The 18,844-nt window shown below is 37.5% G+C and overlaps 1 protein-coding gene across 5 annotated transcripts in view; it reads left to right on the top strand.

The window, feature by feature from the left end:
* LOC126354025 (protein kinase C-binding protein NELL1-like) overlaps nt 1-18,844 on the top strand; it is an 871,152-nt gene that overhangs the window by 788,517 nt on the left and 63,791 nt on the right. For 3 of the 5 annotated variants that reach the window (XM_050003352.1, XM_050003357.1, XM_050003354.1), the window contains one exon: nt 2,056-2,105. The exons of 1 other annotated variant lie outside the window; for it this stretch is intronic. In XM_050003352.1, the coding sequence (XP_049859309.1) occupies nt 2,056-2,105 (50 nt within the window). The remainder of the gene's footprint in view (nt 1-2,055; nt 2,106-18,844) is intronic. One more of the 5 variants, XM_050003353.1, reaches the window with a different exon arrangement.

The following is an 18,844-nucleotide window of genomic DNA, read 5'->3' as shown; positions in this document are numbered from 1 at the left end:
TAGACAAATGGGTAGCTTTAAGATATGAAAGAAGCAGCAGAGGATCAAACAGATAAAAACACAAATTCTAGTAGAAATCCTTTGGATAACACAAGAGATATTTTAAAAAATCATAAAAATCATTGATGGGGACCAAGAAATGAATACAGCATGCAGATTCAGAAGGACGTAAAGTGCAGTAGTTATTTGGACATGAAGAGGCTTGCTCATTTATAGAGTAGCATGGAGAGCTGCATCAAACCCACTTTCAGACCAAAGACCACAACAACAACAAACTTTTGAAGAATCTAAGAATATTGTAAATATGTTTAGACACTGACAAAAAATTTTAATATGTATTTAGAATGATTACAATGCTAGTTCAGACTAATGACTAACAAGTGTACATTCTCAGATGCTGAGTAGGAACTGGCCACTTTGAGCTGAAAATACACTTAAAGTACATTTCCTGTTTCTTCAGGCACCTGTGAAATATTATGTTATTCCTAAGACATGATACTGATGTTATTGTACTACAGTTTGTGTTTGGTTATAACCTAAAGAAATAGACCATTTTCCCCTTAACTAAAATAGGTAAGCATCTCCTCATATCAAGTTTGGAGTTAATTTACATTTGTCTGTTAAGCCACAGAAATTCTTAGTGTACATAATGATGAACTGTCTTTAGGTGCACTAATAAGCACACATATAAGATTGTCTATGGCTTTGGTCTGGTAATACATAACAACTGATGGAACACAAATGTTGGATGTGACTTTTACACACCTACAAGTTTTCTACTCCTCAGCTTAGCATACCTAAAAGCCTCTCTGTGGATTGAAATTACAGTAAGAATTGGACAATACATTTATTTAAAACAATTCAGTGGTAGCATGTTCTATGCTGCTGAAAGAGCTTACATTCACTCGTACAATGTGTCAGCCTATTGATGATGGCAATTTTTGGTTTACAGCAGAGAGGACGTTTAATGCAGTTCACAATGTCTAGCTATCAACTCATTAGATGGGGCAGTCAGTGTTCAAACTTAAAGAAATGCATATCATCACCTCTTATTGTATACATAGCTCATTACATTGTGCTTGTCATCATTATGTCCTTTAACTCAGAAGTTCTAAGAAATTTTTGATGAAGCATCAATACAGATTGCTGATCAAGGTCAGCTGCAATCTTGAGATGATGTCAGCATGGTAAAAAGACTTTATATTGTACGCAAAAATTTCAGTTAAATTCTAGGCAGTTATACTTGAAGAGGAGATAATGAAAGGATATAAGCCTCATAGTGAAGTATTATGTATTAAATAAACTTTATTTTTGTTTCTTTCACAGCCTGCTTTAGGGAGGTTATTGGCAGTACATGTAAAGTGACTGGAGACAATTACTATGATTTTGAAATGAAATTAAGTAATGAGTAATTTTTTAACAATTTATAATTGGTACCCAACACATTGTCTTCAGATAACACTTCAACTCTGATATAAAGAACAAAAAATAATCACTTCCATTAAGATCAAATATAAAACATGCAATTGTATAACGAACTGAAGATACTCAAGCTAAAAGAAAAGACTGAACAAAAATTTTAAAAAGTAATGTGTTAATTTTAATGACTGCATGCATCAATGAAATTCCCAAGCATTTCTATGTTTATTTAGATTGTTACTCAGTATTAACAGGATGCAGCGCATTATGTAAGGGTGTGACATGTTTTGGATCTGATTACCTTCTGACATTGAGCTCTGAACATGATTAGAATGATTATGTCTTCAGAAACTTCATCAACAGTTATAAAAATGTCAGACATGCTTCATTAACTTTTATGTAATACTTATTTTGTTGGAGCAATTAATTTATGACTCTATACTGTGTAACAAAACTAACCAATAGTAATAAAACAAATTCTAAACTTACTGTTTTTATAGAACCAACTAACTTGGCATATTACTTTAATATGATTGGCAGTAATGATGTGTTACTAATTGAAACACTTTGTTGGATGGTTTGTTTTTTTCTGTGTTGTTGTAACTAACTATGTAGTAACACTGACTTCCCTTGCAGGTGCCGTACTGCGCGCAATTGGTGAGCAATACCGCGTGTTGTGTGCATCGGTAAATCACGTGGCTCCTACACTTCCTAAATATTAATATTTTTAGCCATAAAAGCTATCTGTTTGTCTGGTCATGATTATGTATTTTCAAATTGAAAGGACTCATTGTTTATTGGGATTTCTGATATTATGCTGAGATAGGATGTGTAGAGTATTTTCTACATGCTGGCATACCTAGGAAATTTTTTTGAAAAAACTTTTCCTGTGTAGTTTTCGAAGCATACAAGTGTTGACAGCTAATGCAAAAATTAGAAATTAAAACAAAATGTAAGCATCCTTAGAGAGTAGAGTTTTCGTAACAGTTATTCATGGGATCTTATTTCTGATATAGGTCACTTCCTGTGCAATATTCAAAAAAATGAGATGCCAAAAGTCAATAATAACAGTGGAAAGAGTGCAGGTAATTGCTCAGTGTTCAGTTTAGGGGGTGATTAGATAACAGGCTTGTAAAGAAAAGGGAAAATATTGCTAAGAAGAAGGACATTCTCCAAAAGCTTAGCAATGTTTTCTACCTCCTTTACATGTATGTCATTTGCTGAACATCTCCAGCATACAGCGAGTGATTACTTGTGCTCTTTCCCTTATTTATGTTCTTGAGGACTTTCCATTATCATAGCAAAGTTGCTATTGTAAGACTAATACAAATTTAAATTATGAACTGTTGAATGGAGCATTTACAGTTGTACTAAATAAGAAACATATGAATAAAACGAATGAAAAAAATATTGACATATATGTTCCAGAATTGAATCATAGCCTTTGGAACTTTGGGTTTCACCTTCTTTGGTTTCTGAAAATGGAGAGAGCAGTAGCTTTTTATTTTATTTTGAAGGGAATGAAGTGCTTGTTCTGCCTAGAGTACCCCTGCATTCATACACCTGCCCTCTCCCCCCCCCCCCCCCCCCACCCTCCCTCACTGCCAACCCCTCCTCATCCTGTTCTCTTTATGTACTTGTAAAGTCATTCCATCTGCAACATCTGACACGCTTCTTCACAGTTTCAAGTATTCTCTTTCTCTTGAAGGAAGCACATAAATCATACTCTTATTTAAATTTCTTACTATAACTGTTGGTCTTATCAGTGTAGTATCCATCATCATTACCTTCTTCACATAGCATTTTACGTAACACACATTTAATTGAGTAATTCTGACTTTTATCATGCACCTATGGCTTGTAACGTTCATGGTAACATTTGCCATTGCTTTATGAGTGTATTTTGTCTTAAACCTCAACATTGAGCAAAGGCGTATTTCCTGTCTGCTCCTGTACTATGCCATAAATGTATATCACATTTATTTAAGTTACTTACAAATCATGTTCCATAGAACTAAACAGGCATGCACGCAGATTGAAGCTAACAGTTTAATTAAGTCTTATTCTCACAAAGATATATTATGCAACTTCAAACACACAATAATGACCTGTTAGCATCAGAAATAGATGTTAATTATCACACACTAAATGAACCACACTGTCTAAAATTCCTTGGGGTTTAGCTGGATAAGAAGTTAAAATGAACAGTGCTTAGGCCAACCAATCAGGAAATCCAGTTTAATGTGTTTTGACTTTAGAAACCTCCTGCATTGTGTTGACCTAAAGATGTATGTTAGTTTATTTTGCATATTTCCTCTCCCTGTTATCTTACAGAATTATCTTTTGAAGCAAGCAATATGATTATTTTATTAAATAGAGCTCAATTAAAATCTTCTCTCTGCAAAGTTCTGTGATGTGGATGGCAGAGGATGCATCCCTTTATACCAGTTATTAGGGATATTTGTCATTAAATGAATATATTAAGATTGGGAATTATGATTGCTTTAATGCCTGTGTGCTCTCTGGAATTGATCTAATCTTGTCTTCATGATCCCTGTGGGAACAATGTGTTATGGTTTGTAGTATACTTCGCAATTCCTCACTTAAGAATGGTACTTGAAAGTTTCTAAGTAGGATTTTTTACAAAAATTTCCATCGAACTTCAAGCATTTGCCAGTTTAGTTCCTTCAATACCTTTGTGACACTCTCCTATGTGTCAGACAAACCTGTGACCATACATACTGATCTTCTTTGTATCTGTTTGATATAACCCATTATTCCTATTGGATATGGGTCCAAAACAGTTGAGTGGTGTTCTAGTATTGGTCACACAAGCGGTTTGTATGCAGTCTCCTTCATAGACTGATTATATTTCTGTAGTATTCCACCTATGAACAGCAGTGTGCCACCTACTTTACACATGACTTTGACTTGTGATCAGTCCATTTCATATCCTTAAACTTTTTACATGTGTGTATTTGTATGAGCTGACCAATTGCATCTGTGACTTGTTGATATTGTAGTCATGGGATAGTACATTTTTTTTTTCTTTTTGTAAAGTGACAGTTTTATGTTTTGGAACATTTTAGCAGGTTCCCAGTCTTGGTACCACTTTGAAATCTATTCATGAAGTGCGGGTTTTTTCATATGTGTTTCACTATCCATAACTTCATCATATGTGAAAAGTCTGAGGCTACCATTAATATTGTGTACAAGATCATTAACATACAACATAAACAGCAAGAGTCCCAAAACACTTCTGTGGGGCACATCTGAAGTTACTTCTACATCTGTCAGTGACTCTCCATCCAAGATAAAATGCCCTTCACACCATGAAATCCTCAAGCCAGTCACAAATGTTGCATAATACCCCATATGTTTAACTTTTGAGAACAAGAATATGTGTGAGGCAAATGCCTTTGAGAAGTCAAGAAACACAACATTTATCTGACTCTTTGATTTGTCATATCAGGATGTCAAAACTATAAGTTGGGTGGTTTTACATTACCAACTTTTTTTGGAATCTTTTTAAGAAATGTCATTGCATTTGAATTCAGAATATGTTCTAAGATTCTACAACACATGGGTGTCAGGGATATAGAATGGTGGTTTTGTGGATCGTTTCTGTTTCCTTTCTTGTAGGTGACTGTGGCCTAGTCTTTCTCCCAACCATTGGGTACAATTTTTTGTTTTACAGTTTTTCAGTGTACTATTGATAAAAGAAGGGCTAACTCAGCTGCAAATTCAGTCTCTAGTTTGAGTCTTCTACCCAACTCATAATCAAAGAACCAGGGTTATTATCTTTGTAGTTGCTGGTGCAAGCCTTCCACCCAACTGAGAACCAAAGAGCCAGGGTCAGTTCTGGGAACAATGCTGCAGATTGGGAGCTTTGTTGGAGCTCTGTGAGAAAGGCTGGGATTCTAAACATTCTCTGCCAAGTGCTGGGTATCATCCAAGTATTAACTCTGTACCCAGATGACAGGCATCATTTGTCCCAATGTGTACCACAATGTGCAGTTGGATGCACCCTGTACCCTCAGTGGTAGCCAGGATAGCATCTTCAACATATTAAATGAGGTCTCCAGGCATACATAATGATGGCACATGCTGTTCCTTTCGTGCCTTGTGGTCATTTCCCTAAGGGGTAACATTTTTTACAGCACTTCTGAACTGTTTACGATTAATGCACTCCTAGCCTTTTGCATTTGCCTCCTCTTAACATGGAACACAGCATGAGTACTAGTTACTAAGGTTTTTCCATTCCATTCATGTATGGAGCATGGGAAGAATGATTGTTTAAATGTCTCCATGGGTACTGTGTTTAACCTTGTCCTCACAATCCTTATGGAACGAATACAAAGGTGGTTGTAGTATATTCCTAGAATCGTCATGGAAAGCCAGGTGTTGAAACTAAGTAAGTAAGCTTTCTCAAGATAGTTTATGTCTGTCTTTAAGAGTCTGTCAGTTCAATTTCTTTATCATGTCTGTGACACTCTACCACAGATCAACAAACCTGTGGCCATTTGTGCTGCCATTCTGTGTATTAGTCCTACTTGCTATGGATCCCACGTACTTGGGTAATTTTTTAGGATGAGTCATACAAGTGATTTGTAAAAATTCTACTTTGTAACTTTAATGCATTTCTCCAATACTCTACCAAAAAACCAAAGTCTACCATCTGCTTTACCCATGACTTAGCCTATGTGATCTTTTCATATCACTACAAAGTATTACACTTAGGTATTTGTATGAGTTCACTAACTCCAACGGTGATGCATTGATATTAGTGTCATCAGCTACTGGGCTCATTCATTTTGTGAAGTGCGCAATTTTACATTTCTGAACTTTTAAAGCCAACTGCCAATCTTTGCATCATTTTTAAATCTTATCAAGATCTGTCTGAATATTTATGCAGCTCCTTTCAAGCAGTATTTCATTATAGATAGTTGCATTATCAGCAAAAGAGTCTGAGATTACTATTAATGTTATCTGCAATGTCATTAATATGCAACGTGATCAGCAGTGGTCCCAACACATATCTCTGAGGCACACCCAAAATTACTTCTACATCTGTCAAAGACTCCCATCCTGGATTACTTGCTGCTTTCTCCCTACCAAAAAATCCTAAGTTCAATCACAAATTTCATTTAATACCCCACATGATGTGCTTTTCAAGTAGATGTGGTAGTGGGTCAAACACATTTTGGAAAGCAAGAAGTACTGCACCTACCTGACTATCTTGAACCAAAGTTTACAGTATTACTTGTGGTAAAAGTCCAAGTTGGCTTTCATGTGATCAATGTTTTTGGAATCTGTGCTGGCTGGCATGGAGCAGGTCATTTTGTTTGATATATCTCATAATGTTTAAGCTCAGAAGATTTTCTAAGGTTCTACAACAAAAAGATGTCATGGATATTGGACAGTAGTTTTGTGGACCACTGGTACCATCCTTCTAGTAAATGGGTGTGACCTATGGTTTTTTTTCATATCTGCTGGACGGAACTTATTGTTTTGGGGATCTACACTGGATTATAGTAAAAGAAGGGCTAACTCTCCCTTGCCCTCATATCCCCAACACAGGACATCTGGATCTACCATTGACACACCACTGACATTCAAGTACATTTGTACTAGTAGACCCTATACTTTCTGCTGAAGATACAGTATCCATGAGAAAAGATAACAGTTGAGGTACCTTTGATATCTCTGGTACATGACTGTCAATAGCCCTCCCAACATGCCCATTCATGACAGCTTCCAATCGTTTCACAGTAGTTGGTGCTATTTTCCAGCTGTTTATGGGCAGCAGCTACTTCATCAATTGCATACAGCAGGGCTGCATTGTGACTAGTGAGATATTTGACAGAACAATAAACAAATAACTTTAAACAAAGATTACTGACTCTCTTCCAACTTTGGGATTGGTGCACTTGTAAGGATACTGCCTTTTAGAATTGAAAACTGAAGTGATTAACAGCCAAACTGAGATACCCTTTACAACAGAAAAACATGGTATACAGTTTACTGTTTCACTTAACCATTTTTGAAATAATGCTCATTAACACATTCAACACTAGTGTTACTTTACAATAAATGCAGATAATATATATTCCCCACCCCCTCTCCCCCCTCCCCCTCTTCCCATGAACAATGGTCCTTGCCGTTGGTGGGGAAACTTGCGTGCCTCGGCGATACAGATAGCCGTACCGTAGGTGCAACTACAATTGAGGAGTATCTGTTGAGAGACCAGACAAACGTGTGATTCCTGAAGAGGGGCATCAGCCTTTTTAGTAGTTTCAGTGGCAACAGTCTGGATGATTGACTGATCTGGCCTTGAAACACTAACCAAAACAGACTTCCTGTGCTGGTACTGCAAACGGCTGAAAGCAAGGAGAAACTTCAGTCGTAATTTTTCCTGAGGGCATGCAACTTTACTGTATGGTTAAATGATGATGGCGTCCTCTTGGGTAAAATATTCAGGAGGTAAAATAGTCCTCCATTCGGATCTCTGGGCAGGGACTGCTCAAGAGGACATCATTATCAGGAGAAAGAAAACTGACATTCTATGGGTTGGAGTGTGGAATGTCTGATCCCTTAATTGGGCAGATAGGTTAGAAAATTTAAAAAGGGTAATGGATAGGTTAAAGATAGGTATAGTGGGAATTAGTGAAGTTTTGTGGCAGGAAGAACAAGACTTCTGCTCAGGTGAATTCAGGATTATAAATACAAAATCAAATAGGGGTAATGCGGGAGTTGGTTTAATAATGAATTGAAAAAGTACGAATGCAGGTAAGCTACGACAGACAGCATAGTGAATGCATTATTGTGGCCAAGATAGATGCAATCCCATGCATACCACAGTAGTACAAGTTTATATGCCGACTAGCTCTGCAGATGACGAAGAAATTGAGGAAATGTATGATGAAATGGTTCAAGAATTATAAAAGAAGGTTGTATACATGGAAGAATCCTGGAGATACAAACAAGTTTCAGATAGATTATATAATGGTAAGACAGAGATTTAGGAACCAGGGTTTAAATTGTAAGACATTTCCAGGGGCAGATGTGGACTCTGGCCACAATCTATTGGTTATGAACTGTAGATTAAAACTAAAGAAACAGCAAAAAAGTGGAAATTTAAGGAGATGGGACCTGGATAAACTGACAGAACCAGAGGTTGTAGAGAGTTTCAGGAAGAGCATTAGGGAACGATTGACAAGATGGGGGCAAGAAATACAGTAGAAGAAGAATGGGTAGCTTTGAGAGATGAAATAGTGAAGGCAGCAGAGCATCAGGCAGGCAAAAAGAGGGCTAATAGAAATTCTTGAGTAACAAAAGATATACTGAATTTAATCGATGAAATCAGAAAATACAAAAATGCATTAAATGAAGCAGGTAAAAAGGAATACAAACATCTCAAAAATGAGGTCTACAGGAAGTGCAAAATGTGTAAGCAGGGATGGATAGAGGACAAATGTATATATGTGTATATTACTAGGGGTAAGACAGATACTGCCTACAGGAAAATTAAAGAGACCTTTGGAGAAAAGAGAACCACTTGCATGAATATCAGGAGCTCTGATGGAAATCCAGTTCTAAGCAAAGAAGGAAAAGCAGAAAGGTGGAAGGAGTATATGGAGGGTCCATATAAGGGCAATGTTCTTGAGGACAATCTTATGGAAATGGAAGAGGATGTAAATGAAGATGAAATGGGAAATATGATACTGCGTGAAGGGTTTGACAGAGCACTGAAAGGTGTAAGTTGAAACAAGGCCCCAGGAGTGAACAACACTCCATTAGCACTACTGATAGCCTTGGGAGAGCCAGCCCTTACAAAACTCTACCATCTTGTGAGCAAGATGTATGAGACAGGTGAAATACCCTCAGACTTCAAGAAGAATATAAGAATTACAATCCCAGAAAAAGCAGGGGTTGACAGATGAGAAAATTACCAAGTTTAATAAGCCAAAGGTGCAAAATACAAACACGAATTCTTTACAGATGAATGGAAAAACTGGTAGAAGCCAAACTCAGAGAAGATCAGTTTGGATTCCGTAGAAATGTTGGAACACATGAGGAAACACTCACCCTACGACTTATCTTAGAAAATAGATTAAGAAAAGGCAAACCCACATTTCTAGCATTTGTAGACTTAGAGAAAGCTTTTCACAATGTTGACTGGGATACTGTCTTTCAAACTCTGAAGGTGGCAGGGGTAAAATACAGGGAGCGAAAGGCTATTTACAATTTGTACAGAAACCAGATGGCAGTTATAAGAGTCGAGGGGCATGAAAGAGGACCAGTGGTTGGGAAGGGAGTGAGACAGGGTTGTAGCCTATCCCTGCTGTTATTCAATTTGTGTATTGAGCAGGCTGTAAAGGAAACAAAACAAAAATGTGGAGTAAGTATTAAAATCCATGGAGAAGAAATTGAAACTTTGAGGTTCGCCAATGACATTGTAATTCTGTCAGAGACAGCAAAGGATCTGGAAGAGCAGCTGCACAGAATGGGCAGTGTGTTGAAAGGAGGATATAAGATGAACATCAACCAAATTAAAATGAGGATAATGGGTTGTAGTCAAATTAAATCAGGTGATGCTGAGGGTATTAGATTAGGAAATGAGATGCTTAAAGTAGTAAATGAGTTTTGCTATTTGGGGAGCAAAATAACTGATGATGGTCGAAGTGGAGAGGAAATAAAATGTAGACTGGAAATGGCAAGGAAAGCGTGGTGCTACAGAAAAATGCTGAAGATTAGATGAGTAGATCACACAACTAATGAGGAAGTGTTGAATAGGATTGGGGAGAAGAGAAGTTTGTGGGACAACTTGACTAGAAGAAGGGATTGGTTGGTAGGACATGTTCTGAGGCATCAAGGGATCACCAATTTAGTATTGTAGGGCAGCGCAGAGGGTAAAAATTGTAGAGGGATACTAAGAGATGAATACACTAAACAGATTCAGAAGGATGTAGGTTGCAGTTGGTACTGCGAGATGAAGAAGCTTGCACAGGGTAGAGTAGCATGGAGAGTTGCATCAAGCCAGTCTCTGGACTGAAGACCACAACAACAACAACAACAACTATTCCTCTTAAAAGAGGAAACTAATGTAATGTGATATGTTATTTATCTACAGAAACTTTAATCACAAATGCCAATTTACATCAAAATAACTTATCTATAACACCTGAAACTTATTAAATTCGTCAAAAATATGTGTTTACAAGCGTTTAAAAACTCTCAGAAATATGCTTTTTTCACGTAAATATGCAGTGAAATTAGGGAACAATTGTTTTTGAACAAGGGTGTTGTTATCAAAAGTATCTGAAAAGCACAAATTAAGATTACTATCGTTGATATAGTACGAGATTTTTTCAGTACTCTCAAATATTCAAAAATATGTGTTATATCATGATGCATATGAGTATTTACACAGTCAATGAAAGATTACGTGAAAATGACACTAACACCAAAATATTAGAATCTAGAATTTCGAATCAAAGCTAACATATATGATTTCAAAGAAAGAAAATTTGGAAATCAGTTTATATATGCAAACATATGTGCAAATTGCACAGATTTTTTATGTGTTTGAATTTGGGAGACGTACATTGTTGTGCCAAAGAGCAACACTTCAGTGCTGGTCTGTACAATCAAAATAATGAAGCCTCTCTAAGGATCGTTAAAATCTTTCACCCACTTCCCAAAACAATTAGTTTTTACTGTTTTTTATAGGTGAAAACAAAAATCAGTACAATGAGCACTGTGGTTTGCTCAGTCACAGTAAAAAGCCCAAAATAATTTTGATGTCTTTTATCTTCTTGTCTTCATATTGTGAAAAAGAAAGTTGGTACTCACAATATATCGGAGATGCTGAGTCGCAGATAGCCACAACAAAAATACTGTCACAAATTAGCTTTTGGCCAATATGGCCTTCATAAAAAATAGACTGCACACACACACACACACACACACACACACACACACACACACACACACACACACACACACAAATGCAATCCACACACACATGACTGCAGTCTCTGATAAGTGAACCCAAACTGCAAGCAGCAGCACCAATGCATGATGGAAGTTCGACTGGGTGGGGGTAAGGAGGATGCTGGGGCAGAGAGGGGAAAGGATAGTAGGGTGGGGACTGTGAAGTGCTGCTGGGAAGTGCGCAGGGACAAGGTCAAGAGAGAGTAGGGCAGCTGTGTGCAGTCGGGAGGTTAGACGTTGGGCAGGGGAGAAGGAAAAAGACTGGGTATGATGGTGGAATGAGGGCTGTGCAGTGCTGGAATGGGAACAGGCAAGGGGCTGGCTGGATGAGGACAATGACTAATGAAGTTTGAGGCCAGGAGGGATACGGAAACATAAGATATATTGCAGGCATATATTGCGCTGCATAAATATTCAGTCTGATATGATGAGATTTAAAAGTGGTACAAGGATTGGCAATTGGCATTCAAAGTTCAGAAATGAAAAATTGTACACTTCACAAAATGAAAAAAATATGGTTTCCCATGACTATAATATCAATGAGTCACAGTTGGAATTAGTCAACTCATACAAGTACCTGATGTACACTTTGTAGGGATATGATTGGAATGATGACATAGGCTCAATGATTGGTAAAGCAGATCATAGATTTCAGTTTGTTGATAGACCACTTGAGAAATGCAATCAGTTTACAAAGGAGATTGCCTAGAAATCACTCATGAAGTCCATCCTAGAATATTGCTCAAGCATGCAGCACCTGTACCAAATCAGACTAAAAGGGGTGTTGAACGTGTACAAAGAAGGGCAGCACAAATTGTCACAGATTCATTTTATCCATGATAGAATATGACAGACATGCTGAAGAAACTGAACTGACAGACTCCTGAAGACAGACATAAACTATCCTGAGGAAGCCTACTTACATAATTTCAAGAACTGGATTTAAATGATGACTCTATGTATATACGAGGGTCACCCACAAAGTAAATTCCATTTCTGTTTCTATCTGTGGCAGCTCTATGATCACAGTTCTGAATATGTGCAGCAGTTACTCTGACTCAAAGAGAAGACATGTACGCCATTTCCAGATCACTCCTGCCGATGTGTGCTTTTGTGGTGTTTCTTTATAATGTCAACTGTAATTGAAAATGTTGCCATGTGTGAAATCAGATCTGTGATTTGTTTTCTAAGCACAAAGAAAGTTAAACCAAAGGAAATTTGTCAGCAAATCTGCAAGGTTTATGGACAAAATGCTATGAGTGATTCAATGGTTAGAAGATGGGTCAAACTGTTCAATGAAGGGCATGATCAAGTGCCTGGTGAAGAACGAAGTGGGCCCCCCTCTGTGGTTATCGATGAACTGCTTCACACAATTGAAGAGAAGATTAAGCACAATCAGAAGTTTACACTTAGTGCCCTTGCTATGGAAGTTCTGCAAATCTCATGATCACTAATTCATGAAATTGTTACTGAAAAACTGAAATTTTTAAAAAACTTTGCTTATGTTAGGTACCCTAAATTCTTACTGAACAACACAAAAAACAATGGATGGGTAGTGCACTTCAGTTTTTGACATGCTACAATGAAAACGGTGATGGTTTTCTTTCTTAGATAGTCATGGGGCATGAAACTTCGGGATCATATGACACCCTTGAAACAAAATGGTAATCATTGGAATGGGTGCACACATCATCCCCAATGAAGGTTAAGTGTAAGCAAATATTGACACCTTGAAAAGTCATGTGCACCATTTTTTGGGTGGGAAAAGGCATTTTACTGATTGTTTTCTTACCGCGAGGCCAAACAATCAATGCACATGGTTACTGCGAGACCATAAAGAAATTGCGCTGTGCAATACAGAACAAGTGCTGAGGATTACAGTAAAAGGTGTTGTTTTTTTCCACGATAATGCCTGATCTCACACAGTAAATATGACGAAACATCTCTTACGTGAATTTCACTGGGACATGTTTGGTCATCCTCTGTACAGCCCGGACCTCACTCCTAGCAACTTTCATCTCCTCTTACACCTAAAATCTGACCTTGGTGGTCATGGTGGTCAACACTTCAATGATGATGATGAGCTGAAAGAACATGTTGCCACATGGTTGAATACACAGGCAGCAACCTTCTATGAACAAGGCATACAAAAACTTGTACCACACTATGAAAGTGCCTACAGAATTTTGGAAGCTATGTAGAAAAGTAGTTTAACAGTTGTAGATTTTTGTACAATACATATTTTTTCTGTATTTGTACATGTTTGTTTTATATAACGAAATGGAACTTACTTTGTCGACATACCCCGTACCACAACCCCCTACATAACACTCTCATAGGGGTTTTGAGGACAAGATGGAATGGGAAAAACCCCTAATAACTGCTACAATCAAATGTACCATCTGCTATGCAATTTACAGTGATCTGCAGAGTGCAGATGTAGATGTAGAAATATTACACCATAAGCAGACAAGCCTGGTGCAGACATCTCATCAGTGTGAATTATTCTATTTGGAAATTTGCTTACAAATGTGAGGGTTGCCTAGAAAGACAAATGTGAAACATTATTATATATTATTTGAAGTCTCTTGAGTGAGTGCACTAAGTTTCTGTCAGTTTCGACGCATAGCATAGATGCAGGACAGTTTCATAATGGTGTCTGTAAGTGATGTACGTTACAAGCAATGTACCACCATTGAACTTCTCACTGCAGAGAAAGAAACTATGGGGAATCTTCACAAATGTGGAAAGTCTGTGGAGCATCTGCTATCAACAGAAGTACAGAGGGTGAGGTCATCAGAAGGCAGTTTGGCGGAGCTCCATGATTTGCAGCAGTTGGGGAGAACATCCACGGCTCTCACAAAATGGCTCTGAGCACTATGGGACTTAACATCTGAGGTCATCAGTCCCCTAGAATTTAGAACCAATTAAACCTAACTAACCTAAGGACATCACACACATCCAAGATTCAAACCTCCGACTGTAGCGGTTGCGCTGTTCCAGACTGAATCACCTAGAACTGCTCGGCCACACCGGCCGGCTGTGGCTGTCACACCTGACATGTTGCAGTGAGCTGATGTCATTCACAAGGACAGATGGATTACAAATTGGCAGTTGTCACTGCATCTGTCAATTAACAAAGGAAGTGTGGATGAAATTATCCACACTCTTTGATATTCAAAAGTGTGTGCAAGGTGGGTCCTGTGGTGTCTAATGGTGGGTCACAAATGACACAGAAAAAACATTTGTTTTCATTTATTGCAATGTTTTGAATATGAGGGGGGGGGGCTTCTTATCCTGAATTGTGACAGTTGTTGAAACCTGGGTTCACCATTTTCAGCCTGAAACAAAATTACAGTCGATGGAATGGCGCCATTCCGACTCCCCCCTCCCCCCCCCCCCCCCCCCCCAAAAAAAAAAAAAATTCAAAGCAACTGCTCCTGCTGGTAAGGTTATGATCACCCTGTTCTGGGACCATGAAAGTGATGCCAAAAGCTGGTACCATTAATTCAGAAGCATATGTCAACACGTTAACATAACTCAAGACGTGCTTCTGACAACTTTGGTGCCGCAGCAACCCAGGAGATGTTTCGCTGCAACATGATAATGCTTGGACCCACACAATTCTGAGGACTGCTGAACACATCAGAAAACAGGGTTGGACAGTGTTACCCCATCCATTCTGGAGTTCTGACCTGCCCCCTTAGACTTCCACTTGTTTGGGCCATTAAAGGATGCCATTCATGGAAGACATTTTGAGGATGATGATGAGGTGATTCACACAGTAAAGCACTGGCCCCACCACCAGGAAAAGGACTGATACTGACCCAACATACACATCCTTGTTTTGTGCTGGAGGAAGGCCATAGAATGGGATGGAGATAACATGGAAAAATAGGGTGTGTAGAGAAAATAACATTCTTCCGTGTGCGTAATTCTCATTGTGCTCAATAAAGAATTGTTTAAGGAAAAAATTGAGGTGTGTTAGTTTTTGGGCAGCCCTCATATATTGATACTGCCATATGCTGAGTAGGCCCACGTGGAATTAGTGTAAGATTTGTGCTGGAAAGTATGTGCATAAACTTTTTAGACAGAAGGGCTGCTGTTTATAAACTTCAAGTTGATTTCTCCAGTTACATAAATGTGTTCATACAAAGAGTCAAGATTTGAGGGTGCAGATTGAAAGCTAGAGAACTGTCCAACATCAGGTGGATTATATATTACACAGGCGAGAAACTCTGTGAACAGTTCAAGCTCAATGAACTTGTAAGTGGGTATATATTTATTTCAAAAACAGCATTTTAATCAATTAATTATTCAGTTGCCAACAGCTGATGAACAGAAAGAAGAATGTCTTGAACCCACTAAGACTCATCATGAGTGATGAGGCTTGGTTTCACTTGTGTGGGTGCATAAATTCCCAAAACAACAGGTATAGGGTGACAGAAAATTCACACGCTATCCACCAGGGACCATTGCATGATGCAAAGATTGGTGTTTCATGTGCCATTTCTGCCACATGTGTTGTGGGGGTTCTTTGAGATGACAGTGAACAGTAATGTGTATTGGGAATCCTGGAGGAGTTTTATTCAAACTTGACACAGAAGAGGAGGGTCGTTTGATGTGCTGACTTTACATGTCGATTTCATGTGTCCCACCATGTAGTAAGGATTTGGTGTTTCTTCTTGCTTAACTTCTTGCCCAAACTAACTGTCTCATCATGATACCACTCTCAGGAAAAGAATAAGTGATTCAGTCACCATTTGATATTACACAAATTAGTTAGAAAATCTCTTATGCTTATTCTATACATATAGCAGGGGAAAATTTGCCTCCTACATCGCAATCATGATCTTCTGGGGGCATAAGTTTATATTACAGTAATGATGGCCTTTGTGCCAGTTTGTTTCCTCTCATTTTTTTTCCATTCATAAATGCTTCAACTTGAAGTTCAGATAAATGATCACACATATTGAAGTCTGAAATAAGTGAGTGTCCCCAGCTCATTGAATTCCTTGAGAGGAGATCCACATATGCATTTTGTTGGATGCTTTGGTGAGCAGAAATCCAGAAAAAGTTCACTGAAATTCCATGCCTCTGTAGCTCAACCACTGTTCACAATATATTTAGAAATTTTGACTCACAAGAGAAAATATTATTCTGAAGTTGGCACAGTTATTGTGAAAAGTTCTGAATGCTGATGTTTCATGTTTAGGTAGCAGATGGATGTTACATGAAGTGAGAAGCTTGTAAAGAAAATAATAATAACAATAATTTTGAAGTTTCTGGTGGTGATCTCGATAGTAAGAAAATGTTTTTATTGAGTAGTGGTTACTGTTTAGGAACATGCCCTCCATTTCAATAAATCTTTGATTATTTATTTCTACCCCATCAGTCTCATATATTCTCTTCATAATCCATGTATCTGATTTCCTGTGAACATTTTCATTGATTTTAAAAAATTTTCTGTACATATTAACTCTTACATATTATACCAGTTACCTTTACGTATCTGTGCACCCAAAAATCATAGTTCTGTGGTGCTGGTTGTATCCACTATACATAACTTGACGTTATGACAAGATGAGGAGGCATTACTGTTTGGCCTTTATCTTTACAAATACAAAAGAATGTAATGAGTCACTGTTTGTTGATGTAACTTCCTGTTAGATATGGAGAAAATCCAGCTGCATGGTGACTATTGTATTGCTTTGGAAAAGACAGGCAAAAATGTCAGATTGATTTACAGTTATAACCTCATTGTAGAAATAGGTTTTTTTACTTGGGTCTGTCATTAGTTAAATTAGATGAAAATATATATGATTCAGAAGTGGCCAAAAGTTTTGACAAGCAGAAGCCCAAAGAACAGTTGTAACTTCTGCCTTTGCTTCACATGGAAGAATTCAAATCTTCATTACTTTAAACCCTGCGTAATATATGTTCAGTATTAAACATCAGAAATTATTCTGCTTAGTGAACTTAGTGAAGTAGAATTCTGGGAAAAATATATTAAAAACAAAGATTCTTTGGAAATATATATATATATATATATATATATATATATATATATATATATATATATATATATATATATATATATATATATATATATATATATATATATATATATATTCCCTTTTCTGTCTGATGTTATATATATATATATTTGTTATAAATATATATATTTATTATGAATACATACTCATGACCAAGACGACACTAATATAATTTTCTTCTTAGAAAATATTGGTTTTTGAAATCTGCTGCACTCACAGCATGGATATGTTTGTGCACTTAAAATATGTACCTGTTGTTACCCTTTAGTTCCTAATTTTTTGCAGTATTAATAATTCTTTAGTTGTTACTTTCTGCATAGCACTTTTCAAGGTCTGTAATGGGCAGCAGCACATTCACGCTATTTTTGAAATTGTGTTTGTTTCATGCAGTTTTCTTCAAGGTTTCTACAGCATGAATATAACAATTATTCTATTATATTTATTGCTGCAGTTGTTATTTCTAAGTAACAACAGTTGTTTATCAAGTTGAAATATTAAGTTGCTCATAGTAAATTATCAATATGTATATGTGAGCACATCATGTCTGTTGGTTGAAAGTTTTATAAGATTGCTAAACAAATTGTGACCTGAAGTTTTAACTGGAGCATTTGATTTCAGCATGTGCTCTGTTGGATTTATTAATTTGTTAAGATGCCAGCCTTCATTTTTAAATACACTGCCTGACAAAAACAGTGAAGCACTAGGAAGAGGTTATGTGATGTTATTTCAGTGATTTCAAAATCAATTCAGATTTACATAGAACTTGGCAGTATGAGCTCACTTATTGTCTCCTCAAGTGGGATGACCTCCAACTGTTGTAACTGGTCCTTGATGTCCTTGATATCCTGGATACTGGCAGTAGGATAGAGTTAATGTCCAAGCTGTCTCATGCATGTTCCACGGAGGACAGATATAGGGACCATGCTGACCATGGGAGTGAGTGTCTCAGTATGATGTAGACAGTTAATAGAGATACATGCTAGTTGTGGACAAGCACCATCCTGTTGAAAATGGCACCATAATACTCTCCCCTGAGAGACAACACTGGAGTAGGGAGGATGTCCATGATGTACCATTGTACCTTCAGAGATCCCTCATCCACTACCAGCCGTGACCTCAGATCATTCTCAGTGCCTCCCCACACCGTTATGCCAAAATTAACAGCACTGTGCTTCTCCACAACACTGTAACCTCTCCTCAGGTAGCCACCATACAAGCTGACAGTGGTTATTGCCAAATAGAATGTGAGGTCATTAATCAGCAGTCCATGCTTCCTGGTCATGGAACCACTCTATACACAGTCATTTCTGTTGTGGTGTTAACAGCAGCCTTTGGTAATTCCCTTTTCTGTCTGCTGCTAATCTGTGACTAAT

This window comes from Schistocerca gregaria, chromosome 3 (assembly GCF_023897955.1).
Source record: "Schistocerca gregaria isolate iqSchGreg1 chromosome 3, iqSchGreg1.2, whole genome shotgun sequence".
Lineage (NCBI taxonomy): Eukaryota > Metazoa > Arthropoda > Insecta > Orthoptera > Acrididae > Schistocerca > Schistocerca gregaria.
Note: the sequence above shows the minus strand (reverse complement) of the source record. Positions and strands in the feature narration are given on the sequence as shown.